We start from the raw sequence: 27,708 nt of genomic DNA on the forward strand, positions 1-27,708 counted from the left end.
TTTGAGGACAACTTATTTTAATATATTCAAATAATAAACTTCAAAGTTATTTAGCGGGATGTATCTTCACTGTACGCTTTACCAAAGTAAACATTATTAAACCAATTTATAGAATGTAACAGGATATCCCGCAGGTTAGTTTTTGAAAAGTTAGCAGAAAATATGTCATCTTATAGGATTTTCCCATAAGCAAACTTCCACTTGCTGTTAAAATCACCTATAAATTTCCCCACAACAAATATTAAACCTGAAGATTGGACCTTTTTTCATCTTGCCCAGATAGTAAATAGCTTAGAATTAAAAAATGTTAAACTCTAAGGGAGGAAGGATATTAAGACTCCCCTTATGTTCTCCACAAGTGGTGTGGCAAAGCAAGGAGAGGTGCACAAAAAACACAGTTAAACAGTGACAGGCTAAGGAAAGGATGAAAAAATTATCTCGTCCTGTTTGTTATGGGTGGATAAACAGGGAATTTGGAAACAGGTCACTTATCTCCTGGGAAACTCCTAGAGTTTCTGATAGTTCTGGCTGGAGAATTTTTATGGCAGAAGCTGTGTAAAAAGGAAGATTATAATCAAGAGTCATCAGACCAGAGGGGAAAGGACAGGCAGCATATTTCAGATTCCAAGTTTACTTAACCCAGTACGCGGCTACTTCATAAACAAGAAGCACATGGTTAAGTGAACTGCAATACATAGAATTAAAAGAGTAAAGGGCTTACATTTGGTCCAAGAGAGGCAAATCACACTAACATGTTGGAAATGTGCTACAGAGAGCACCAGTAGAAGTTCAGGAATTTGTCTTTAATATAAATATCTATTCCTGTTTTGTTTATACTGCATTTCAAACCAGGAACTGATATAAACTGGCATGACCGCCCTGGTAATTTGTTCCCCCTGCTCTTGACATATATCATATCCTAGTGCCAGGGAGCTAACTTGACACACAAGGGGATCACTTTTCCATGGCTAAAATGAGTTCATGTCACTTTATATTTGCTCCCTCCCACTGAAACAGGTCACAGGGAAGATCTAGAGAGGACAGGAACATACTATCCTTCTGCAGCGATCAGTCCTATCAAATTTGCCTCCCGTCAAAAATATAGTGAAAACTGTATTAATGTTACTGTACAAAAATTCTTATGAGGAAATTCTCTTACGGCCTACATAATCTGCAAGAAGAAAAATTTCATTCCCTTTTTTTCACTGGTACTTGGAAGTCTGGCTTGTATATTTACCTTTCAGGGAAAATTACAAATAAAATGACATGCTTTTCACACCATTTCTTGTTTTGTCATGGATTAAAACATGTCAGGAGAATCATCTTTTCAAGTACTCATTGCTGGCGCACAGCAAGAGGCTATAAAATCACTCCTTCTGTCTCATTGCACCAAGCAGATCAACAAGAGTTGACTTTTGAGGCAACAGGAGCGGGATATAAATAATTGATGGAGGGAAAGAATGGAATTTTTCCTAAGGAGCATTGCCCGAGCTATTGCTCCACTGAGAAAGGTTGTGCTAATGGCAGGCGTTCCCGAAGTTGCCCATAACCAATATACCAATACTTTTCTGCCACCTGCTCCCGCTCTCCGACCAAAGGTTCAGCCGTAAACGACCCACCTTTCCTGCACATAAAATCGTCTGTTTGCACATATTCACCAGTGTCCAAAGATCAAACCTGCCAGCACGTCAGAAAATAGCCGGTAAAATAGTTAAGGCCTCGGGGACTCCTCTAAAGCAGAAGACAGACATAGAAACTTTTCCAGCTCACTAAGGGAATGTGATAAATAGTATTAAAAAAGAAAAGGAGTCTAGTCTTAAAAAGTCAAAAACAAACAGGCGGGGGAATTTGTATAAGTAGTCATAGCTCAGTTGAAGTCAATGGACCTATGACAATTTACACTCACTAGGGATATGGCCCGTGACTTTTGCTGCCAGATGCTCACTGAGTGTAACAGCAGTCCCAAATAAGGTGGATTACCTTACCGCTAACACAGGACGTGGATAAACTTTAACAAACGGCATTCATTTTGCTGCTTTTTATTTGAAATAAAAAATAACACTTAAGAGAACCCCTAAAAAGCTGTGTTGAATTTCATTTGAATATTTATCTGTAAGTTCCTGAAAAAACATTGTTAACTGAAACTCCGTATTTGATGTCTAAAATTAGTAGAAAATAACAATTATTCTTTATTCTGCTGATTAAAGCAGCAGGCATGATGAATTTGTTAATTTTAATTGTAGTTTTTGAGACATCATTTTAATCCTGGTAATAGATAAAGCAATTTATTGACTTGTCATTAGTAAAAACACAACTGCAAATAGACTTAGTGTTTGAGACAAGCTAGAGAAAAGTAAGTTGCTCGCCAAATAGCGACGTGCAACCAACAACCTTATTTTCAGCCTGTTACCTCACTTCCATAACTGACTATAACTGCAGTGTTTTTGAACACAAAAGTCAAGATACCACGTTCAACCTTTTGAGTGGATAAAATCCACGACAAACGGTATTGCCTTCATTTCTTTCACAGCATCATCCTGCATCAGCCCTGTACCAGAGTTATTACTCTTATTACAGTTACCTGGGTAAAATAACTGAAGCAGTCCTACAGAAATACAAGTTACTAAGTGCTGTTCTACCCATTAGCCAGTATCGTGTTACTCAGTGAAGAGTAAAAAGTGTGGCTTTTGATATATCAGTTTAATTGAATCACTCATATACAACGAAGATATTGTTAGCAGACAGAAGATAAAGAATTTTGTCATTTGAAATGGAGATTACGCAACGTGAAGATGAAAGAAGCACAACTGAACTAGGGCAGGTACTTCCTAAATTTCTGCAAGGAACCGAGCCTAATCTCTGGAGCAATTACCAACTATTCCTCTTACAAATTCCTCTGCATTACTACATGCAGCTTCAAACAGACGATCTAATGTTACTTCCACCTACAAACTCTCTCTTCTGGCTTACTGAAATGGCATTTTTCTAATTTCTCCCTCTCTTGCATTGATGCGAACATGCTGGGACGAAATCTTGACATCCGGTGAGTAGGCTCAAGGAAGCTTGTGAGTCGGTTGTATTGACTATTAGCTATTTTTCACAGACACATCCTTGTCACAGTCGGGGTCACTGAATAACTAAATTTCAGCGAGGAAATTTCAGCATATGGAAGCCCAGGACTGGTCTGGCCACATTCCAGCCTCTGTCGCACCAAAAAAGCGGCATGAGTCTCCCTCCCCCCTCCCTTTTTTTTTTAGGGCTATGGAAATATTTCCCCTCCGTTGTCAGACTGTCTAATAAATCCCCTCCTTCTGGCACCTCTAAGGGAGAACAACGAGCCTTCTAATGCGTCTCTGATATCAGCTCTCTATTTCCCCCACTGTGGGAGGAAAGCAAAAGGCCTTGCTGTTATCCTGCCTCCCTTCTCGTGCCAAGTCACCCAAGCGAGCACCCACAGCTCTGCTCCGGAAAGGGCGCAGAAGAGCTACGGCCTTAGTGTCAACTGGCCAAAAACGCGCCAGGCAGAGACGCAAGCCAAAGGGCTGGGCTAGGAGGGCATGACGGCTGCAGAGGGACGCAGCAAAGCCACCAGGAAAGGATGGCGCAGCAGCTTTGGTCACTCCGGGCAGCCATTCACGCGTTGTGATTTATGCCTACGCAGGCAAATTCTATGCACAAATAGAAATTTTCTGTTTGCCTTCAGCTCATGAAAAACACTTGGTGTAAGCAAATTCTATGCATAAATACAAGCGTTACATCTTCATTGAGTTCATTAAAACCAGTCAATGTAGTCACTACAGGAACTTTATACAAATGGCAGAGTCAGGCAGGGGGTATATGGTCTCGAGGGAAAAGAAGGCATGGTCAGAAATAGCTAATTTTATAAATCCAACAAGAAAGAGGTTACCAAGAAGAGAGAGGAATAGCAAACCAAAAGAAAACAAATCCTGTGGAAGTACCTCATGCTTCCCCACTTCTGAGTTTTTCTTGAATGATATAAAATAAAGCAGTTTTCTGTAAAGTGCTTGCTAATGCTTTATTGGAGGCCAGAAAGTCCAAACATTTTTGCACAAAATGATTAACAGCCATACTCAAAATTGTTTCATAATTTAAAAAGTTATAACTGACTGTAGCACTAAAAAGATGTTCCCCTATGAAAGAATTTGAGCAAATTCAAAAATGACAGAAACCATGTTGGTATGATTTTTTTCTTCCTTCTTCTTTCTTTTTTTTTTTTTTAAAAACATAAAGATTAAAAAGGTGGCTTTGCTATTTCAGCTGAAACAGAGATTATGTCTGACAGTATAGAGCCCTTTGTAATACAGCCAGAAATTATCATAGCATCAAAGTTCAAGCTTATGTAGTTATATGTACATGGAAGTGCTCATCTTCAAAGTCCTTCCCAGAACATTTTTATTAAAACTATAAACTATTTATAGTCGTAAAATGTTAAAATGTCAGCTTCACAGAAATTTTTCCAGTCTTAAGAAAAATTTAGGATATTCCACTTATCAGAAAATCCGAGAGTAAATGACTTAAAAACATCTAAGCAACAATATGAAGCCTCTCAGCAACTTGTTAGTTTCTCTGCTATTTAATATAGATATAATATGAATGACTTAATGTAGAAATGTTGCAGAATTAGTTTCAGAATACTTCCCAGCCTTAGAGGCTGTTGTCACAGCTGCTGTTAACTTTGTAGAATTTATTTGGGCTGCAATTTTCTACAGTCGTAGGCTATTTTTTTTTTAAGTCAAAAAATGATTCAGACATTTCAAAAAACGAGGCCAGACAAAATTACCGTCCTGGTCTTCAAGAAGAAGAAGAAAAAAACCCTAAAAATATCACAAAGCAAAGCAAAGCCACCGGATGAACACCAGTAGCCACTTGACTGCGATGCTGTAGTATGTCCTTGCTATGGAGTAGACACCCGAGACTTGCTGGGAGATGCCTTTTGCCAGTGCCATGAAACACTACCCAAATTTGTCCAACCTTTAAGTCATGTCCATCCTCCTATGGTCAGCCTAGACCCACGAGAACGAAGCTGATACATTCTCCAAAGATCTGGTCTACACCAAGCTTTGCAGACGTGTCTGGGAAAATAATGCTGTTTGGCACTCACCTAGTGCCTAAGGTTAAACGTGGTGCTGGTAGGAGGCTGAGCGCCTGGGGAGGACCAGGCAGGATGGCGACGCACAGGAGGAGCTACACTCAGAAGTCCCCCAGAACCCCGAGCAAAACCTACTATTTCTAGGTCTCGACATTTCTTTCCGACAGCAAACGAGCAGATGTGCATCACCTCTGCTGGGCTAGTCCCTACTGGAGGCAGCAGCCTGCAATTATGGCTCTGCGTGTGCCGGGTGGCTCCAGCAACAAGGTCTGGGCGGCGCAGCGGAGGAAAATGCTCGCAAAATAAATCTGGTGTGCCATCCTAATTCCACATAATAGGATTGTTGATTTTTTTCCAATTTGGGAAAATTAGCTTTTTTTCCCTACGCAGGAAATTCTATGCCTGTTTCAATCAAAGCCTCCAGAGTTCTCAAGAAGTAGAAATAACAACACACTCCGCTACTCCCAGCCGCTTCCTACCCTCTGGGTAGCAATGGCCAATGTGCAGCTGCAGTGGCTAAGCAGGGACCAAGGCTCGGCAGCCACCCTTTGCTGAGGCTGATGGCACCCCAAAGTGCTGGGGGTCCTCTGCACCCATCCAGCACTCACGTGATCCCAACCGATTACTTCCGCTCACTTTTCTTCCCTTTGACTTAAAAGCCCCTTACTGAGTGTATAGCACACCTTGTTTCTAAAGGCTCCTCTTTTTCCTTCCTTTGCAGAATTAATTAGTGGCTGAGTGCCACATATTTCCATTTAGACATTCCTACGATATAATAGTGGATACAGCATTGTATCTCAGGCAAAGCAAAACAGCTCACATTGAAAATCACAGCTATAATTTACTTTCAGATGACACACACATGATGCTACGCAAACATTATTAGCTTGATAGGTGTAAGTAGCAATTGTACCAGCATGGCAGCTCCATAAATTAATCTAATCAGGCTTAAAGTTAATAACCTCTTCATTAATCATAACAAATACTTTGGAAACTTAATTAGGAAATTGAATGCTGCTCCTAGGTTTAGCATGTCAGCATTTAGTTCTTCATGCTTGAAAACCAGGATGCTGCATATACTGATCTGCCCCTCAGAATAATGGTGAATCACCCATTGCACAGTCTTGCACAATCTTGCGATATGTTTTTGCTTCTCTCTCTCCCCAAACTAATGGTGAAAGAAAAAAATACACGGTAAAATTTAATAACTCGCTAAGACTCTTTTCCACATTAATTACCAAACACAGAATAAACACGCTACCTTGCAGCTACCAACAGTAAATGGGGACTATTGCACCCCTTCTGAACCACCGCAGCTCAGATTCAGAAAGCAGCTCCGGTATTTGAACTTCGTTAACACAGAATACTCCCAAGAATGCTTTTGATCTCAATTTCAGATTCCTGTGTGATTTAGCAGATCTGACAGTTATGAATATGTATTTACGCAATGTAATAAACTGCGATCTATTACAGGAGAAAATAGAAAGACAGTCTGCGCTGCTCTGGTTGAAAGAATACAAGATTTATTTCAGTGATAAACAATATTTTCTTATACTGTTCACTGCTGAGGCAACCTCGCTTATTTTTTGGGATACTTGTTGAAGCAACATCATATGTGTTTGTTTTACTCCTCTGCTCATTGTTTTACAACATGAAACTACTCTATTGGCATCAGGTGGGCTAAAAATTGGAGCTTTTCAAACTAATTTTGCAGAACTGAGCCAGGTGAAAATATCAGGACTGTATGCAGGCCAGCCTCCAGACTTCTGTGTCCCACCGAACTAAAGCGAGACTGATTTTCCAGCTTGAAGGAAAGTATGGGGGAAGAGTTCTTTCCAGCTTGCAAACCGAACTTTTGGAAAAACTTTGGAAAAAAAGTATGTGCATGCGTGTGTGCATGCAAGGTGCGCACACACATGTGCACATATGTATAAAATCAAAATTTGTTGTATACCAAATATTTTTGTAATAAAATTATGGCTCCCATGCAAATTAATCCTTTGCCTCTTTCATGTTATTCTCATGACACATGGGACACTGGTAAATGATCTTATGCAGAACATGAGAGAGACATGCTTCTTGCTGTTTTATTTTTAGAGAAATATTACCTCAAACGCCTAAAATTTTAGACTTGAGAGCAGTATCAATTTAAAAGAACAGATTTCCTTACTGTTTTTTTCTTTTCTTTTTCACTTTTTTTTTTTTTTTTTTAAGAATACCCTCTATCATTCTTAATGCTATTTTGTTTTGAAGGGAAATGTTTAAACTTAAAGTTTGTAAAATCTGTTTCACCTTTTCTCAAGCACAGTAAATTAGCTGCATTTATATTTTATGTAATTCTTCCAAACTGAAGCAGAGAAGAATGATACAAAAGTAAGGAAAAATTAACTGTAGAGCCACAAAAAGTCAAAGGATGATTTGTGGCACAGTGTTACAACACTAACTCATCTTTTAAATTAGCCGGTTTTCACTAGGGTAGTGTTCCTTTACCTTTGTGCCTAACTACAATATTCAGCGTTTCCTTCTATGTACTTAAAGGCTATTCAGCATCCTAAGGAACTCTAATTAAACTCAATGTGGCATCAAATGATGACAGGAAGTCACAGGGACATATAACTGTCCTTTTGTAGGACATACAATAAATACTTTGAAAGCCATTTGAGCTACTGAAGGAAGAAGGGAAGGGGAGGGAGAGGGAGGAAGTAAAATCAAAACAAACTAAAGATCACTGGTTACATCAGGGATGTCCAACAGCTGCACTAGCTACTTGCCAAAAGCCCAAGGGCCATTACTCTTTTGAATATCAATTTACATATAGTCTTAAAAGGAACAACAAATGCCCTATTTTGCTTGTAATTTCTTTGGTGGATTAATAGCAATTGTTTCTCCAAGCTGCCCAAACACAAACACCTGCTGCTGAGCAGCTAGCTTGCATTCACTAGAGCAGGCTGTGCTGGGGTCACTTTTTTTTTTTTTTTTTAAAAAAAAAACCCAAAGTCAGAGCTACATTTGGCTCCCAGCCATACGTTGCACATCCCAGAGTTGCACCTTGTGCCTTCACTGATGTGCTAGCTTGCCAGCTGTGAAAAACCAAGGCGCTGCTCTGCAAAGGATGAAGGAGGCTCTGCCAGGACACAGGCTGTGCCTAAGTCCTCCCCTACAGAAACCATCAACTTCCTTTAATATCCATCGACAAGCTAAATTTCTAAATTTTGCAAAGCAGGACCTTTAGGAGAGAAAAATATTCTTGTTCTTTGGTGCGCTGCCTGCTTTAGCCCCATATATAAAGGCAAAGCTGCAAGCCCTACCTTCATTATACACTGTCCAACCCATAAAACAGTATCTTGGTGGCACTGCTAGTCACAAGTGGGAATGTACTGCCTCACATTTAATACTAAATTAGTTTAACTGTAACATTATACAGAAGTGTAACTGATGGCCTCCTCTTCCTATGCTATTTGGAAACCTTCCTGCAGCAGCAGAGGAGTCCCATAAGGCTGGTTTCTTGGCTTTGTAACCAGGTAATGCAGTGCAAAGCAGCTCTATTACACCTTAAGGAGCTGGGGCATTTGATTTATAGGGTAGCACAGAGAAGGTAAAGCTTTCCTGGAGGTCTATTTTTAACCATCTTTTACATATATGTTTAGCATCCCATTGTTTTTTGGATGTCTGGACAATATGGATTAATGAGCATGAAACATTACCACAACCTTTTTCCAATATTCCCCACTGGCTTCCTTCCCTTGTTCTCTCATTCCTTTAAAAGAAAGAAAAAGACTATCACTTGCAATCGTACTGCCAGATAACAAGCTGCAGAAACACAGACACTTGTATCTACTCCCAGGTGCTAAGCATAATAGTTTAAATACACACCTGGAAGTTAAATTAGCCTTTTTAAGCCCACATTTCATTTCTATTTCTAACATTAAATAACAAACTGTAGTAGATCCTTCATCATTTATTTATTAAAGACTAGACAAGATTTAAGTGGAAAATCAAAGCTGAAGAAACAGGGTAATGTGGGAAGAAGCCAGGATCTAGCACTGTGCAAAGCAACCCAAACCAGTATTTCCTCTGCTCTTTAATTCTGCCTTAAACTACACATATTCTAGGTTTTCCTGAGCAAAATCAAATTATTCCAAACCACAAAAGTAGGTTAGGAAAAATTTTCTCTCTTGGTCTCCATAATAAGATAGAGGTTGCAGCTTCTTCTGAGTGTGCTCTACGGTTCTGGACAGACAAAATTTTCAGTAATATATATTATTTGTGACACAGTACACACATCAGCCCTACTAGGCTGGGTGCTATAGAGCCACAGTGAAAAACAATCACTGTACCCCAAAATTACAGTCTTGAAATAGATAAGGTAGAAGAACAGTATGAAAAATGAGGTGCAACAGCTGGTTCAGTGCAGGACCATGGATGCCTTGGTTTCAGTTCCCTCCTTCCTCTGCAAATTTCCCATCTCAGGCTGAACAGCTTGTCAAAAGACATTAAAATTAATGGGCCCAGAAGCAGCTCTGAGATTTTGGATCTCCATGCTCTGATGGGAGCCCCAGTCCTGCACCAAGCTGAAATCCAGCCTCCCCTCCACCCTCATGCCTTGCTGGGAGGGGTGAAGGGGGGAGGGAGCCCACAAAACCAAGACATGCAGGCTAGAAGAGAATTGCAGCATGTTCCAGCCAGATCCCAAATTGGATTGTCTGGGAGCCAGGAAATCTGCCAAGGCAAACACACGCTGTTTAATGTAGACCAGCCTAGGATAATCTGTGCCTCAGTTCCTCATTTGTAAAATAGGAAGAACATTCCCTGCTTTATGGGGAGAGAAGGTACATTAAACATTTTGAAATGATCTGATCCCACAATAACGGAAGGTGAGGAGATTCCTGAGATTGGCCATCTCCATTTTATGCAGAAGAAATGGAGAAAGAAAGGTTAAACAGCTTGCCACAATCACACATGGAGACAGAGGCACAGGCAGAAATTGAATCCAGATCTCTAAACTCACAGTCCAGTGTTTTAATCACAAAATACTACTTCTTCCTCGATTAAAGCCGGAAACCAGAATACAAAGTATGCGCTTATTCTGTAACTTCAAAATGTTACCACAGTATCTCAGAAAAAAATACATCCACTTCAGATATGGTCATCTCAGCCAAGTGTATAGTTTGATGAAATAAAAGGTGTGCATGTGGTTCTGCAGGAGCACCACCTTTGAACACCTGGTCCTTATTGGCCTGAACAGAAAAAAAGAACTCCTGAACTGGTATAACTTCATTGCACTGGGTATAAAATATTTCTGTCTGTGAATTTTAAGAAAGCCTTCTATGACACTGAAAACGTTATTATCAGTGGCTGAACTGGATTGAAACTAGAGGAGAGCATTTACACCATCCAAGGAGAGGGAGAAGATATAAGTTGTGTTGCTGATTGGAGGCAAGGAGAGCACTCTTCCCTTTTAATGCAATGTTGGTACCTTCACCTTGCCAGCCAGATCCAGCTTACAAACACATTTTCAAGCTCTCTCACAGTTACTGCCTTTTTCCTGGAAGTCCCTCAGATATGCGCAGGGAGGTGGCTTGGGGTGAAGTGCTCAGATGACCCACTCCCTTGCTTCCTCTTCCCAAGGGCCCCGTTGCCTCTTCTCCATCTTATAATTTCACAGCCATTCGTCACGTGATGAAAACATACTTGTCCCCATCATATGGCTGTAGGAGCACCCCGTCATGTCACACGGAAGGCCCCCGCTGGGCTCAAAGGAGAGGTGTGCTTTGGCCCTGTGATGGGAGTGATGGGCTATGCAGGCCCATAGGGAATAAATTGCCTACCCCAGCCTACAGGTTCCTCACCAGTGTTTTAAACCTGAGGTGCTACTATTTTTTAAAGACACTCTGCTTTGTCTGGAAGAACTGCTTTTCTTAAATTCCAACTTTTATTCAACGAACTGAATTTTTAAATTTTTACTTTTGCCCCAAACTACTTTAATGAACCAAGGGATGGGAGAATGCAAATTTGTGCTGAATGGCTGGTACAGCAAAAATTCCTACCCAAAACAGCAGTGACTTCTGCTATGACTAGAGTGTTTCTTCCCATCTGTTTCTCCTAAGGATTCAGCATACAGGTATCAGTGACTCAGCTCAGAGCAGATATTAGTCAGGGTTTGATAAGACAGGGATTTCTTATAGTTCGTTCACATATTTTCTTAGACAGCAGGGTTCCCCTGCACAGGGCCCTGGAGGGAGACGTTTGCCTCCCAGCATCCACCCCGGCAGATGGCGGAAAGGTCCATCAGGGAAAACAGACACCACTGTAACAGAGCAGCTTCTCTTCAGCTGCACTTTGCAAGGGCTTAACTTATAACTACTTCTTTTGGCTCTGCTGTGCCTGCCTCACTTCTTCTAAAGCCTCATCAGATTTTCCAGAAGCCCTAGAGCAGGAAATATGTAGATATCTTCCACCCCAAGTCCCCTTCAAGGTGGCCCCATTACAGTGACAGAGTCTTAATGAGAATGCCAGTCACAGCTTCAAGTCAGGAAGTTGCATAGGGGGTGAGATTCAATCTTACAATTCAATTCAAGAGAAAAATAAGTGGGAGAAAAATAAGTGGGAGAAAAATAAGTGGGAGAAAAATAAGTGGGAGAAAAAATAAGAGCGGGAGACACCTGGTCTTTTAGAATAAGATCACCTTGTAAGAACAGCACTTTTGGAAGGAAAGGCAGCTGTTTCTGCCCTCCTATTCTCAGACTCCAAGACAGTAACATCTATCACTTGATTTTAAATTATGTTAAAATACCATTCTCTGATATTTGCTTCCCGGTTACTTTATTTCCACACACTTGTACCTTTTCAAATGGACAGCACGTCACTTTCTTTAGAAAGGCAAAAGTGGAAGGTGTTAATGATACAAACTGTTAAGGCATTATGCAGTGAGAGAAAGAATTCAACCTGCTGGCCAGCCCTCTAGTGTAACAGTCCCCTACCCCCTTTGGACACCACACTCCTTTGGACAGCAAAGGCTCATCAGAGCCTAGTTCTGTGACTGTTTTGATTTTCTTTCCTGTGTAAATCAATTTGTACTAGCTTTTAATGCTTTCAATGATTTTAATACTTTGGATAACCAAAGTAATTTGGATCAATTTTTATTTTTCCATTTCTATAGAAAAATCCCTAGAGATTTCTACAGATACAGACCTTCACAGAAAATAAAGCCATCCTCCACCAAGTGTACCCTGGTTTAAAACTATGTATTTGGTTTTAAATTTTTACTCAAAGATTTTTATGGAAATTTCTCAACTTCATTATCTGAAAGTCGGGGCCCTTTTATGCACTGGCAAATCGGACTGCATAATGTGGCATTTGATCTATGGCAATCCTTAATTGCTATATGATTCCTAGAAACCCACAGCAGAACACATGGATTACATAAAAATGCTGTGCGAGATGGTATCTACATAGGCAAAGGTTTCTTATCCCTTAATAATTCATTAGGTATAGTTTAAAGCTAAGATACAATGGTTTTAGGTTTCAGCACTTCCACTGAAGCGTATCTTTTGGGAAGCACTAATGCCAAGGGAAACGGCACTCGGGTGGTTCAATGCGCGGCAGTGCCGGGCGAGCGGCAGAGAGAAAGAGCCCTTTGTTCCCAGCCGTTCCTCCAGCGCTCCGCTCTTACTAGCCGCTAGCAATTTCAGTCCTCTTTCCCCCCTTTCCTCTTTTCGAGCTTACAATTCGACCTGCACTATTTAATACAAAATATTCAGTAAAAAAGCATAATCCGTTCTTGAAACCAAACCAAACCACCGCTGCCAAATCATGGCAGCTTACTTGCAAGAATAGGCAGGAGGCGCAGAGCAGAGGAAGGTGGGAACAACTGCGAGGCATGAAAAGACTAAAAATGAAAGAAAGAGTGTCAGAAGGAAGGACAGGAATTTGAGAAAGGTGCACAAAACCTGGATAAGTAGGAAGATGCCAGAAAAATCGAAACAGGAGCAGAGATAAAATGAAGCAGAAGGATGTGTAACCCTTGAAAACTTGATACGCTAAATCCCAGAAGACTTCTCACTAGATCCTCAGACCTGAACCTGTTTTTCTCAAGTTTCAGCTTTCCTTTCAGTCTCTCCTAGCGAGGATATTCTTCATTTCACCTTTTAATAACAGTTCCAAAAAGACCATGGCACAGCTTTCCACTGCTTCCAGTTACACTACTGAAACAAGTGGTACAGGACAGTTTTAGAGGTGTAATTATCCCCAGCTAGCTTCGGACCCAAATGACATGTACACCATTTTTTCCCACATAGAAATTTGATAGGATTTTTTGTAGTTATTTCTTTCTTTCTTTTAAACTATATTTTCAAAAAGATAAAGGTTGCTTTGTCAAGCAGTCAAAAGCTAGGAAAAGCCAGAAGTAACAATAGCTCTGAACTTTAATTCACTTCCCTTTCTATGTGTATGCAATACAGAAATAGCTATTTTTTTCATTCTATCAATTTTTTTTTTAAACTTACATTTATATTTGTATACATTGATAAAGTAATCCCTGGTGCAGGAGAAAAGGTTGGGAAATATTATATGAGGAAGAGAAAGAAGATTAATTCTTTGCTTAATAACATAAAGTGAATCAATGTAAAAACTGGGACTAGAGTTGCTAGCTTCTCACCTTGTGCTCACAACTTACTACTCTTTAACTGTATTTGAGGACTGTCTGCTTTGAACTGCAGGCGAATGCTTCACTGTGCATATTTTAGTTTCCTTTCTCTTGTACCAGTCCCCACTTTCCGACCTTGTAAAAGATCAGACAGCTTCCTGATATCTGACTATTTTTCTATTTGTAGAGCAGGTTTGTAACAGTTTTCTAAAGTAATGTGCTGTAAGACCTTAAGAAGGATTTTAGTGGTTACAAAAATGATTACTTTTTTGTACACTGTCATACCAAGAGCTGTTTTTAAATGCTCAGTAGTTAGCAATTGATTTTAAGAAAAATATGAAAGTCTATGATGTTGAAATCCTTTAACTTCATTTATATGTTCTGTGCATATAAAAATACAGGAATGTATACCATGTGATATTAATTTTTATATATGTAAGACTATTGTGTGAAGTACATGTAAGATGGACAGATTAGCGATCACCAGTCACCGCACTGCAGTTAATTAAAGCGTTTAAGGTTTCAAAGTAGGTGAAATTCCTGAGTAGGACTTTTCAAAATACTCATCGCTGGCCTAATTCTGTTCCCATTCAAGCCATTGGGAGTTCAGTGGTCACAAACGCTGATCAACATGATACTTCGGAGAAACATCCATGTGCCTTTTTGAATTTGCTTTTTCTCTTATTTTTAATGCTTCCACCACCAATACTGATTTTAAACAACTAACATATACAAGGGTCCCAGATAGGACTCCTCATTCTGGTAACTGAGCTACTGCAGAATCTATCTCAAGAAATTATGCAACGCACAGGATTTAAATTAATACTAACACAAGAAGCAACGATGATGAAACAGAACTGATCTATTTTCATCTTTATAACTGGATCAGCATGTGAGCCAAGGCAACTAACCAAAATCACCAAGTCACCACTGAAACAACCAAAATTACACTGACCACTCAAAACCAGGATGCCAGCCTCATTTTATCTGACCTTTCCAGTTATAATAATATGACATAGGTAAATTTACAACCGCAGCAACATAAGTATTTGACCCGTTCATTTTCAACCGCTCGTCCAACTCATGTAAATGATTACTGTTCAAACATGATGACTTTGTGGTATTTTGCTTCTCTAAAATATGAAATATGCAAGCAGAAGTTGCTCAAGAAATTTCTATCAAACCAAAACCCACTGTAACACAATGCTATCCTTGTCTGAGACAGCTTTGGCCATTCTGAGAGTTTTCGATCAAATTAAATATTTTTAGCAAACACACGGTGGTCGCAGGCAGTGTGCGCTGTGTTTACAAATGAAATTCCTACAGAACAAAATTGGTCAGAGTTCATTAAGTAACTTCCAAAAAGTACTTACTGCAGGTTGTGATTTGGGCTGTTGGTTGGACCTGTAAACATAAAACAAATCAGCATTGTTGACAGGTTTGACTCAAGGACAGCAGCATAAAAAAAGTCAATAGCAATCCAAGGCAAATGGTGTCTCTTTAAGGATGGCTTGCCTCAAGATTCAAACAAAAGCCTCTGGCTTCCGGCGCATAATTACATATTGCTATTTTCGAAGCCACAAATAAAAATCACATGAATCTTCTGGCCATTCAGGCAGCAACTTGAAGGGACCTAATTTTTGTTAAAATACGTCTCCTGCTATAAAAAATAGGCTGTTAAAAACACAGCGCGTCGTGCTGACAATATGCTGTCTTGACGCACCCCTTACCTCATACTAAACCCTATTAAACCCATCTGAGCTTTACTATCAGAGTTTATGGTATGGCAAGGGCATGCCCTTAACCTCTGTCATAATAGGAATAAGATACGATGCCCTGCATTTAATGAATCACCACAAAATAAACTAGAGAGTTAACTATTATTAAGACAAAATTAAAAGAGATTTTAGAAAAAAGTTTCTCGAATCTTTTCCCCACCACTTCAGAAACACTTGCTCACAAAACTTTGAAAAACACTGAACAAAAGCCTGGCTTTCAGCCTGAATGACCAAGCCTCCAAAACGCAATATAGGTGCTTCTTGAAGGGTGCAGTGTATCTTCAGCTATCGAAGGGCAGACTAGGAAGGCAGGTCAGCAGCAGAATGAAACCCCTCAGCAATGAAATGTTGCCTTTTTGGACTTTCCCCTGGCACTTCTTTATAATTTTTTTCTGCACTATGTATTTACAGACCATTACGTCTGTATTTACTTTCTTTTATTACCAGTAAATGGGTATCGAGTTCAACTGAGAAGCCGTGTGCTGGGAGAGAGGCCCTGGCAGTGGCTTTATTCATTTCCTTTCGCACTGAGAACTTTTTTCTCAAAAAGCACCAAATTCATTTCTCATTGTGCCACTGTGAAAACTAACACCCCGTCTATAAAGTAACCGGAGTGATTATAAAAGCCGTGAACTCACCGAGCCTTACAAACAGGACCCCCGTTGCCGTTATGGTCTTCATCCCGTTGGAAGCCACACACTGGTAGTACCCCGTGTCGGTGGTGTCGAGGTCCTGGATTCGCAAACGCGAACCGTAATCTGTTTTCCTTATGATGATCCGCCTCGGCTCCTGAACCAGCGGAGCATCGTTTTTTAGCCATCGGACATTTGGGAGGGGATTGCCTGCTACCTTGCAGTGGAGGATTGCGGTTTGCCCCTGGACCACGGTGATGTTGTTTACCGGCTCCAAAAAGGTCAGAAAGTAACCTGAAAGGGTAAAAGGTCAGAAAAGATCAAACTTCAGCTGGGCTGGGACAAGGTGCTGCCCAGAGCCACATTTTTATGAGCAGATCTTGGTGTCAGAAACCATTTGAGTTTTCCTTTAAACATATACTCCAAAGAAATAGCATTCGTTCTCCTAGATCTAGGATAGCATCGCACACCAGTTTGTCTTTCACAATTGACATCAAGTTTATTTGCAGTCAGGTACATACACACATTATGAAGTATGAATTAATACCATTACAATTCTAACTGCCTTCACAGGCACCTATTCTGCAGTGACTTTTTTTAGTTAGTTTGTAAGTCTTTTGGGAAGGAGTTTATGCCATAATAGAAAAACCCACTCTTACTCCATACAAAGAGCAATCCAGTTGCAACTACAGTAGGATATCATTATAATTTTACCACTTAATCTTCTTACACAGGCATGTGCTTGTCTCACGAATTGTTAAAATTGCAAAAGGTACTTTTAGATATTATTGATTTGCCTTGCCAGATACTCATCTGATGAGAGAATCTTAAAATGAACCTGATTTGGATAGGTTTGTCTTGCAAGTCAATTTTAAAGTTCATATACAAATTTAAAGAAAGGATGTCTAAATTGCACAAGTAACCTGTGATACAGATGGTAATTTTACTTGATTGTAGGCTGCCATATTTTACATCCAGTGCGAAAACAGAGCTAAACTGGACAAAGAAAGGCCTGTATGGATATTGAGTAATCAGGTTTCATGGGTTTTAGTGTTATAAATGGGAGCCAAAAGCTACTAATTTGTGAGCTGTTGAAAGCTAAAGGCTTGTCAAAAAACATGCATGCTGTATTGGTGATCTCAAGTGGTAAAAAAGGAATAACAAATGGAAGAACACTGTAAAAAATGCAGCAATCAAAATTTTTATCAGTTATTGTTAAATTTAATGTGGTGTTAGAAGTCTTGCAACTGACTCTCATCACACGTTGAAAGCTTGAAAGCATGTCGTTCTATTGAAATAATAATGAGATAGTCAAAACAAGTAAGAATAGCATCCAGCTGTCATGCTCATAGGTTTGCTTAGATGAATTTACACTAACTAGGCACAGAGCATAAAGCACACTTTACATTACACTGCATTTTTATGTCATCTGGATCCAAAAATGCAAAATACTACCAATACATTACAATTGGTAAGGCTTTGATGCATGTCCACATGTGCCATTTCCCATCAGGTAGACTATTTGGCAGCTGTTTAACTAGGAAATAACATTTTACTGTGCAGGAGTCCAACGCCAGAAATGTAATGGTTGACGTTCTCAGTCTAATTGCTGAAATACCTGGAGAAAATTGATGCTCTGCCTTGATCTGTGTTTGACATGACCATGAACCTCAGTTCCTCTGTAATGGCTAGGTACAGCACTGGAGAGGTGAGCAAGTGGTAGAAGCAGCAACAGAATACAGTGAACTGGGAAGCCGTCGTTTTGCTGGAAATCTGGGTCTTACTGGTTATTACACGGTTATCTATAAGTGGTCTTTCAAAAGAAATCCTGCTTTGATGGACAATATGGAAATATAGTGCAGGCAAGTGTAAATTTAGTATGCACATAGAAAATGAAGTAAAAAACAAAAGACAAAGATAGCGATACGAAATTGCAAATTTACAGGAAAAATATTTTGCTGCCCTCTTTTCTCATAAAATGATAAAGTAGTCTGTATGTAACTTCACCTCAGTTTTCCCTGCTCTTAGGCTACAAACCTTCAGTGGAATTTAAAACCTTTTGACAGAACACAAAAGACATTTGTTTTTCAAAGACCTTCAACACCTGGTTAAAAAAAAAAAAGAAAAAAGACAGAAAGAGTACTCAAATGTTTTCTGAAATGTCATGCTTATTTATTGTGGTTTACAGTCAAATTTTACAGCTGTAGAATTAGAATTAATAAGATGACGTTCTTGTGGGTAACACAAATTGGCATATTACCTTGTTATTACATGGAATAGAAACAATTTACTAAAGCTTATTGATTTAAGTTAACAATTTGCATACATCAGCATTTCTATTAGGAAGCATGACCCATCCTACTTACAAAGTGGAAAAACAGTTTCCTTGACTATTTCACCTGTAACTCATTATTAAGAAGAAAAAAACCCACTTGTTTTGTCACTTTTTCATGATCTGTAGTTTATTCTCAAACAGTGCAGCTGAACCACAGAGTAGGGCCAAGAAGAGAAGAGGAAGATAGCTGAAAATAGCTATTAAATTCACTTATTAGGGCCAAGGAATATCATTAATTCAAGATCAAACCCCAGGTTAAGCCTCGCTGTTATTCCAATTAAACTAGAGTTACCGTAGGAAGTAATTTGGCCCATAGCTTTGAAGCAATCCAAAATATTTCACATGCATTTATGAATCAGACCCTGTTAATAACTAGAACAAAACTATTATCACAGAAAGCAATGCCAGAGATTTATGGCCAAATTCAGCCCCGTGTGATTAGATGCACTTCCCCTGGAGTCAGTGTAACTGAATCCATTTCCTGCAGGTCAGGATTTGGCTTTAGTTCATTATTTCTCCTGCCAATTTTGCAGGCATTTTCTGCAGTGTTTTAAATTACCCTGTTATTACAAATTGAGGAATAAATATTTTAACCTGCTGAACTTCGAAGCACTAGTGTTTTCTTCAGAGTTCGGCAGAGAAGTTCAGAAACATTAGCGCAACACGCTACCTATCCGCTGCCCGGGCCAATACCCTGAAGTGCACAGGCTTTGTTTGGGACTTTCATTTCCTCTTCGAGAAACGATACCCAACTCTGGTGTTTATATACTTACTAAATCTGAAGTAGCTGTGCGACAGAGCGGCCAGCCATTTGTTAAGCTGCCCTGTTATTTGGAGTCCACTTTAGATAACCCATAATTGCAAATCTTTCAAACAAAGTGGAAAATTTAACCGACTGTATTCTTAAAGAATGTTTTCCTTATTTAATTTCTGTGGCGATAATGAGCAGTTGCTTTTTATGATGCATGGCACGCCACAAATATTGTGTGGGTTCCAGTTTGATGCAATGATTTGGGGTAAGAACAAGCTGTTTCCTACACTGACTTGGGCACCTCAGGAATACCCAACAACACACAAAGCAAACTTTTGCAATGTATCTCTCTCTGTCTTAATAAATATCTGTTTGGCCAGATATGAAGGAAAATGAAACATTAAAGCACTAGAACTTGTATTCTATTTAACTCAAGTCCTGTATTTTGTCCTGTATTTTGTACCAAACAACTGGATTTTTTAAAATGTGGAACAGATTTATTAGTCTGTTTTGTTACGGAGTTACCTATGAAACATAGAATAAATACTCTCTTTAAGATGGTTTGGGCTCACTATGTTTAAATAGTATTACTAAACTTGTAAATGTCATAATACAAAAAATTATACTTCCTTTGGGATATGGATATTCAAAGATTTTGTTCTTAATCTGAGTATAATGGACAGCAGTTTTCTCTGTTATATAACGATTATTGTTAAAGACTCTTTTCTGTGGTGGCCTTTGTTCCACAGCCCCCTGAAATAAGGGAAAACACTTCCTTTGCCTTCAGTGGTCTTTGGCTTGGACATCTGTATACTTAAAGAATTTCAAAAGGAAAAGCCCTCTGATGGATATTTCTGCATTTGCTGTGGGCAGAGGTGCTCTAAATTAAATTTCGTTTGTTATGGTTTCCAACATAGCTTACGAATGATACTAACAGTTTGTTTTGCTTGAACAGAGTAAAAACTGTTCTGTCAAGATGTTATGAAAGCATAATACAACTTAATCTATATATTATGGTACAGTATGATACCCTAATGTACCCTATGAATAAAGTAGTTTAGGGAAATAACTGACATTAACGTTGGCAAAACTCTTTCCTATTTTGAAACGCCTTTGTTAGGTTGCCAGTCCTTCATGTTTTAAAATGGAATAAATTTGATATAAATATATCAAACAGAATTCCACAGCAAATTCAGATTAAGAGGAAAAGGCCATTTTGTGCATTTTGGCAAGAATATAACAATAAAATTTTCCCACATGTGATAAGAATGTCAAATTATTGTCATATGCACAAGTACACGTATTAAGCTAAAAACATAAAGGATGCAACTGTCACTGTGTCCCCAGATGCATGTTATTTTTCTTAGTTTTATTTATACTATTCTGGCACTTAGAAGTCCAAGTTAGAAGTTCAAACCTTCTGTGCTAAGCATAGCATAAACACAATACAAAACGATTCTTCCTGCTTCTGTTTTTTTAAGATCCTAGTTGTGATTTACAAGTTGGATCTGTCCCCGAAAAAAATTCTTTTTAAATCTCCTTAGCTACTTTGAATCAACTTAATTCTGGCTTATCTGATTTTGCTTTGAGTTTTGATTTCTATTCTTCTTTTTGTTCCTTTTTGCCTTTATTGATTTTCAAAAATAATTATGCATTACTGATTTTCAAAACAGCTTCAGGATGGTCTCCCTGAATATGCTCATAGTACTTATTAAAAATTTGTAACTCTTTATCTGGGAACTTCTAAATGATTCATGAGTCTCATGAGATGGGAAAATATCACCAACCTTAATTTCCAAATGTGGAAACCAAAGCAAGGAGTGCTTAAGTGACTTGCCAAATTTACACATTGACTAAGTGGTAAATCTGTTGGATACTATTCCAAGTTACATGTCTTCCCATGTTCCCGCCCTGCTATAGGAATGAGATAATTGTGCCTTTTTGCAGAACAGTTGATTCCCTTTTCTTCCTGTACCACATAAGGGAAACAAACATATAAAATGTCTAATTTCTGAGAAAGGGATGGAAAGTTTGAGTCTTAAATTGCTGGATACATGAAAATACAAACAAATTCTTCAGAGGAAGTAACAATAATAATTACGCTTGTATTTAATCATCTTTTAGAACACATCTTTCTAGATAAGACATATATATATTTAAATAATTTTAAATCAAAGAATCAAAAAAATTCCATAAACCCATCTGTTCAAGATTACAGAAGACACCACAACTTGCAACACTGTTAGCTTTAAATGTTAAAAATTTTAAACTCAGCTGCTTAAAAAGAAGGAAATACCTTCTGTCTGCATAACTGCATATGATCTAGAGCATTTTTAGAATCATCTGTTAAAACTCTCCAAGTATTTTGATACAGTGTTCAAAACCATTAAAAAATAAAACACATTACCATTTGTTTAAAAAGCAATTTGGTATTTTCATTCCCTCACCCCTTGCTTTGTCTTTTATTCTCCTTCCCTGTTCTTTTTTATTTTTTTGCCTTCGAATAACCCTTTCATCACATTCTGAGATATCAGTAAAAGAACATGAGATCCCTCACTGCAGTTTTTTCAAATGACAAACAACTTCAATAATGGCATTTTTTTCAGGTTAATGAAATCTCATTTCCAATAAAAAAGATTTTCTTTTTGGAAAACATTTTAAGTAGCTCAAGTAATAATATTTCAGTCAGGAGAAAATTAAATCATTTCCTATAATAAGGCTTTTTTTTGTTGTTGTTAATAAATAAGAAAAATCCTACACACACAGAGAAATGTGTGTCTAGCCTATAGAATGGCAGAATATTAACATATTAATGTTAAACTTACTGGTGCAAGGAATGGCTTCTTATGAATACAGTAACAAGTATAAAATATTCAGACAATTGTCAGAATATAAAGAATATCAAAGCATGCCACAGTGTTCTGGGTTTATAAAAGAACCAAATGCAATCATAAGAGGAAACAAAGGTAAAAGTTACTAAAATTCAAAGCATTCTTTCTAGAGATGTGTACAGCAATATCACTAGAAGCACAAGAGTCTGTGATGTTTTGACCCATGTCTCCTAGCTTAGCTGGTGCCTGGAGTCCAGTAAAGTGATTCCTGCCACAAATAAACTGTTTCTGGAAAAACACTGAGAAATGCCATCCTAATAAGGAGGGGAGAAAGATGTCTAAGAATCCTAATTTCTGCACAGCCCCTCTTCCTAAACACTGTCCCCAAGTCTTCACCCCTCTCCTGTATTTAACCAACACATGAAGATGAGCAATCTGCAGCAACATATTGGAGCCAGGTTAGCAGATGGAAGAGAAGCTGGCAGCCCTCCCAAAATACACATGAGCAGTTGAGGAAACTGCACTGAACTACATATCACCACATAGTGTTTCCAGATGAAGTGATACCTTTACAGCATAATTTAATCACATTATTGCACCCGGTCTTCCATATTATATGTGATCTCAGTGTACAAAAACGCAGCCACAAGCATGTAAAATAAAGCAATTTGGATCACATTCACTTAAAACAAGCAGCTGGACACTTCAGATGTGCTTTGGAACAAATTACAGCCAATTCAGGAATGAAGCAGAATTACTATTGAAACATTGCTGCAATCTGAACATGGTCTCCCACAGTTTCTGAAACCAGTGTAGACAGCGGGGTTAGCTTTCTCTTCTTTGCAGAAGGAAACTTATTTTTGAGCAATATTTTCCCATATTTAAAGGGCTGAGCATCTCACCTAGCCTAGTTTTCTAAGTCTACTGGGTAGTATGGTCTTGCTTTCTTGCTTTCTGAGCTTACAGAGGAAATTGTGAATGGAGAGTTACCTTCTGTCCTAGGCTGCTGACCCATTCAGGAACAGATCTTGGCAGGGGGTCACAACAGTGCGGTTGGGGCGTGCACTGTCCTTAGGGTCACCAGTTGTGCGGATGAAAAGCCACTACCTCTGGAATATATATGAATGATTCCTGACATGTAACCTCATTTCAAATCAAGGTAACCAAGACAGTCCAATCATAAGTGGGTTTTATTGTATGTGTTTTTCTTGACCAAGAAAAAAACCCTGCAACTTGAAAAAAGAAGTATGTCGAACAAGAGCTCAACATCTTGATTCAGTCAAAAAAAAGAAAAAGAGAGAGAGAGAGAGAGAGAGAGAGAGAGAGAGAGAGAGAGAGAGAGAGAGAGAGAGAGAGAGAGAGAGAGAGAGAGAGAGAGAGAGACTGATGAAAAGACGGAGCTTTTCCAAGGGAGCTAGAGTTCCTGGACTGACTGGTGGAGAAGCCACACACTGAAGGTCAGAGGCTTCAAGCATTGCGTCTCCCAGAGCATCTCACCTCACTGAATGTCTCAGCTGCTGCAAGTTGCTCTTACTCATGCACTTGTTTAACCATTAAAGCCCCAACACCTCTGCCAACAAACAGCATTTCTGATGTAAGATTTTACTGGCAGCTCATCCATGTATGAAGAGTCAGTATCGTACCCTTTAATATCTTCCCTAGGCATGTTTTAAGAGTATGAAATTGCGAGCAGTGAATTCCTCTCTGATGTTCTATGTAACACTGCGCACACCAGCCGTACTCATCAAAAACAACACAGCTGGTTTCCACTTGTGACACAGTTGACATCTCTTTAGTTTGTTTGTGATGTCTCTGCAGAGGAGTAGGGAGCTGACACAGTCCCATCTCAGAGCGGGCGGAAAGAGACTTTTTAGGAACCAGGAGTTTGTTGTAACAGAAAGCCACTAACAATCACTGGATTGAGATCAAGATCTGAGGAAAGGATCATCTTTGCAACGATTCACTGGTGTGAGAGGAGATTTGTTTTCAAATCCCTTTACTTTTACTCCAACGTATCCAGTAGACCTAAGTTCTTCTACAGCAAAAGCTCATTGCTCTACGCTGGTTCCCAGGGAAACCGAGCTCAGAGGCAGCCTTGTTCTGGCATTTCAGGTGCTCACTTAAAGGAAATGGGTAAAAGTAAATTCTCCTTATAGCCCTGGCAAAGTCAGGGTCCTATCCCATCAACTTCAGAAGGTTAATTTCACTTGAAAGAAGAGATGTGCAACCTTTTTTAAATGCACGATTAATAATATCTTGCTTAACCTTGTTACTTCTTTGGAGACAGAATCATTTTCCAAGACTTCTGGAGGAGACGTTGATCAAAAACTTAGTAAATAGGCCTTAATAGTGCCAAAAGTTAGATCTATTTTAGAAGAACTATTATTTTCAAGCCTATATTGCATCAATTCTGCCATCAAGGAGAAAGGAAAGAATAGACGTCAAAAGCCAATGAGACTAACTAAACTTTCCACAAGAAACGGAAGCAGGATGATGTGATGTAAGAAGCTGTAGGATTCTTTTTAAGGGTCTCATGGTATGCACAAAGTCTGAAACAGAACTGTGCAACGATTCTTAAAACAAAAGCTTCATGCAATTGTGGTATGATATAGAAACACGCAGGTTAAGATTCAAACCAAAGAAACAGAAAATATGAACCAAAGGATTTTTGCCTACTTGGAGAATTTTGTAGCCACAAAAGTAAGAGGAGCAAAATGAGACCATTTCTAGACCATGCATTCTGAAAACTAGCAAGTGATTCTATAGCAATGAGTCATATAAGAACAAGGGTCTCTCTTTTTCTGAAGGAAATACAAAATCCTTATGATGTAGAAATGTTTGAGATGTGATTAATTACTTCCTCAGACAGGTATTGCCTGTGGCCCTGCATGAAAAAAGGAAATAAATGCAACTCCTTTCCGGGCAAGAATTTAACCAAGCAATGTCACATAAAAAATCATTTTCTTTCATGTCTGCAGTCTTAAAAGTCCAGACATAACAAAAGAGCAGAATGGGACTAACTTGCCAAGTAAACAAGTCTGTTGGACACAGTTAAAGATTAAATGTGGACCTTTTGCCATCAAAAGTGGTGGGTACTTGAGTGTGGAGTGGATAAAACAGCTATAGCATGCAATGCTGCTGACAGGAATGACTGTGTTATTTAAATTTATTCCCATAACAGAGGACAACTGTTTAAGATAATCTGTGAGCTTCAGGAATGGGAAGAGGGTTGGGAAGAGGAGTGCACTGAGTCTTCCTCCCACATAGGAGGGAGACAGCATCCCACATTGATGATCTCTAGGAACCTAGTTAGAGATATGCAAAAATAAACATGCCATTTTTAAAAAATCCATGCTATTTTTTCTATCTAGTTAAGGATAGAAAGTAATGGAAAATTAATGTAAGGTTCTGAACAATCTTCCAATAGACATAGCCAAGGTAGCAGATTAACTAGCTTTAAGGTGAAGTACGATAAAAAGGATTACATTATATGGGGTACCAGGAGAGCAGAAACTGTATTCCAAGGTCTTATCAAAATTTAATGCTCTTATGAAAGAGAAAATCCAAGAGGAAAGTCTGGCCAGCATTGCAGAGCTTTTTAGACTTCAGCATGTTCTCATCTTGCTGAGACTGCTAACTATAAGGCAGAAGGCAGGTCAAGTTCTTCATGCTAACGAAGCTGTCATTTTTGCTAAGTATAACGGTTGACTTTACTGTAACAGTGGATCCATAGTAAGAAATATCTGTATCACAATTAAGAAAGCTAAAAACTGCTCTTGCATTTCTTCTGTCTCACACTTGCTTCTCACATAAAACACTGAAATTGTTCTACTTTAGGAAGTTACACCACATAACTGGAATCACATTTTGCAGTAAAGATGCACATTTCTCAATGAGAAAACTTACAGAACCAAGAATAGAAATTGGATCTATGGTTCAAGTGTTACAAAGTATAACATAAATTTATGCTAACCAACAAATTACTAGAAATTTTGCCATTACGGTCTGCTTTAAAAAAATCACTAACACTCAGAGCTACTTAAAAAGTGAGTGTCCTTATGTTGTCATGCGTTAGATTTAACTAGCTAAAACAAAGACATTCAGAGATACTGATTCTTTAGATTTATACATAGACAACAAATGTGGTATAGTACTTTAAAAACTGAAATTCTTTTCATGGCAGCCACCTGAGAGACAATATGGCAGGTATTTACAACAGCCCTCTGTATTTGGTCAATCATCTAATGCCTCAGCATAAGCCTTAAGAACATGTTTACAAATTAATTTCTATAGACTCCTGAAACCTAGTTAATATCCCTGTTTAGAGTCAAGGGTATGAAGTTGCGTGAGGCTACCTTTCTCACAGGCATTTATTCACAGGTAAATCAAGCAAACGTGTAACAGGATTTTGCTGGTGCGTTCTAAAGTATGCTTACACTTGAAAAAAGAGTATTGGAACCACAGTTAATTTTACCTTTGGGTGTTGGAATTGGTCTCTCAAGTCCATCCACTTGACCTAAGGGGTCATTTGAATCCGGAATTTCCATTTCACCTAGGAAGAAAAAAAGATTGTTGAATTTAGGGCTTAGGTCTTTCTCCTTTTTAACAGCATTAAGATGGTGAGTTCTGCAACTCATTCAGTCCAAATCCTGGTCCCACAGCAGCACAGAGGAAACACCTACTAATAAGGAGATCAGGATTTATCCATTGCAGATTAGAAAACTTTCCTGTAATTCAGTTCTGTGGAACAACTTATGCTTGACGAACAGCATTAAAAAATACATTCCAGTTCTCACCTAAACAAAATTCACAGTTTTACAAAGAACTCAAACATTTCCTGAGGCAGCAGGGGCCCAGCAACCTAAGCAGTACCATTGCAAGTAAAAAAAGGCATAAATCTGCTTTTGAAATGACATTACAGTAATTCAAATTCTATTTTCACAGGTTTGACTCATCACCTCTGCTGGTTTTCTTATCCTATGCTGTAACACACTTCTAAACAACATCTCCCACAAATGAAAGCTTAATCATTTAATATTTTTCCCTGAACATTTTATTACTTTTCCAGAAACTGAGGTATACTGAACTCATCACCACCACCAAAGTATTCCTAACGGTGATGAAATGAGTATCTTTTTGCTTGTCCTCCTTAGTTGTACCTAAAATATCTCAGCACAAGCTACAAAAAATGTTTGCTAGCTCACAGTACCCACAGAGCCAGCAGAGAACATTTAGAGGGTCCTTTGCTCTTGCAGGTCTTACAGACACTTGACTAATTATAAACTCTGGGTTTTCCTGGCCCTTCTTCCTTTTAAAAATACCATTCTATGAGCAATAGAGCTGAATTTATAAGTCAGATAAAGTTACAGCTTGCTTTTACTAAAACAGCTTCTCAAATGACATCGCCTATATTTTTGTATCCTCAGTAATTTGTACTCGCTGTCCTGCAGCGGCAATTGCCTGTGGGTGCAGATAGCAGGATTTACACATCCAAGTCCCTGCTTGCTTCAGCAAGTTGCCAAGACACAGCACGCAAATCTAAGGTCATCAGCATCCGAAGTGACAAATCTGAAACTCGTTGTAGGTAGTGCTTTGGCAAGTGTGCAAACTAGATAAACTACATAAAA

At 38.8% G+C, this 27,708-nt stretch overlaps 1 protein-coding gene across 4 annotated transcripts in view; it reads right to left on the bottom strand.

The window, feature by feature from the left end:
• The window catches only part of LOC135324889 (tyrosine-protein kinase transmembrane receptor ROR2), a 150,171-nt gene that overhangs the window by 18,535 nt on the left and 103,928 nt on the right, over nt 1-27,708 (bottom strand). For all 4 annotated transcript variants that reach the window (XM_064501936.1, XM_064501937.1, XM_064501939.1 and 1 more), the window contains exons 2-4: nt 26,556-26,633; nt 16,171-16,458; nt 15,128-15,158 (exon numbers count right to left, since the gene is read on the bottom strand). In XM_064501936.1, coding sequence (XP_064358006.1) covers nt 15,128-15,158; nt 16,171-16,458; nt 26,556-26,633 — 397 coding nt within the window. The remainder of the gene's footprint in view (nt 1-15,127; nt 15,159-16,170; nt 16,459-26,555; nt 26,634-27,708) is intronic.

Source organism: Dromaius novaehollandiae, chromosome Z (genome assembly GCF_036370855.1).
Source record: "Dromaius novaehollandiae isolate bDroNov1 chromosome Z, bDroNov1.hap1, whole genome shotgun sequence".
Taxonomy (NCBI): domain Eukaryota; kingdom Metazoa; phylum Chordata; class Aves; order Casuariiformes; family Dromaiidae; genus Dromaius; species Dromaius novaehollandiae.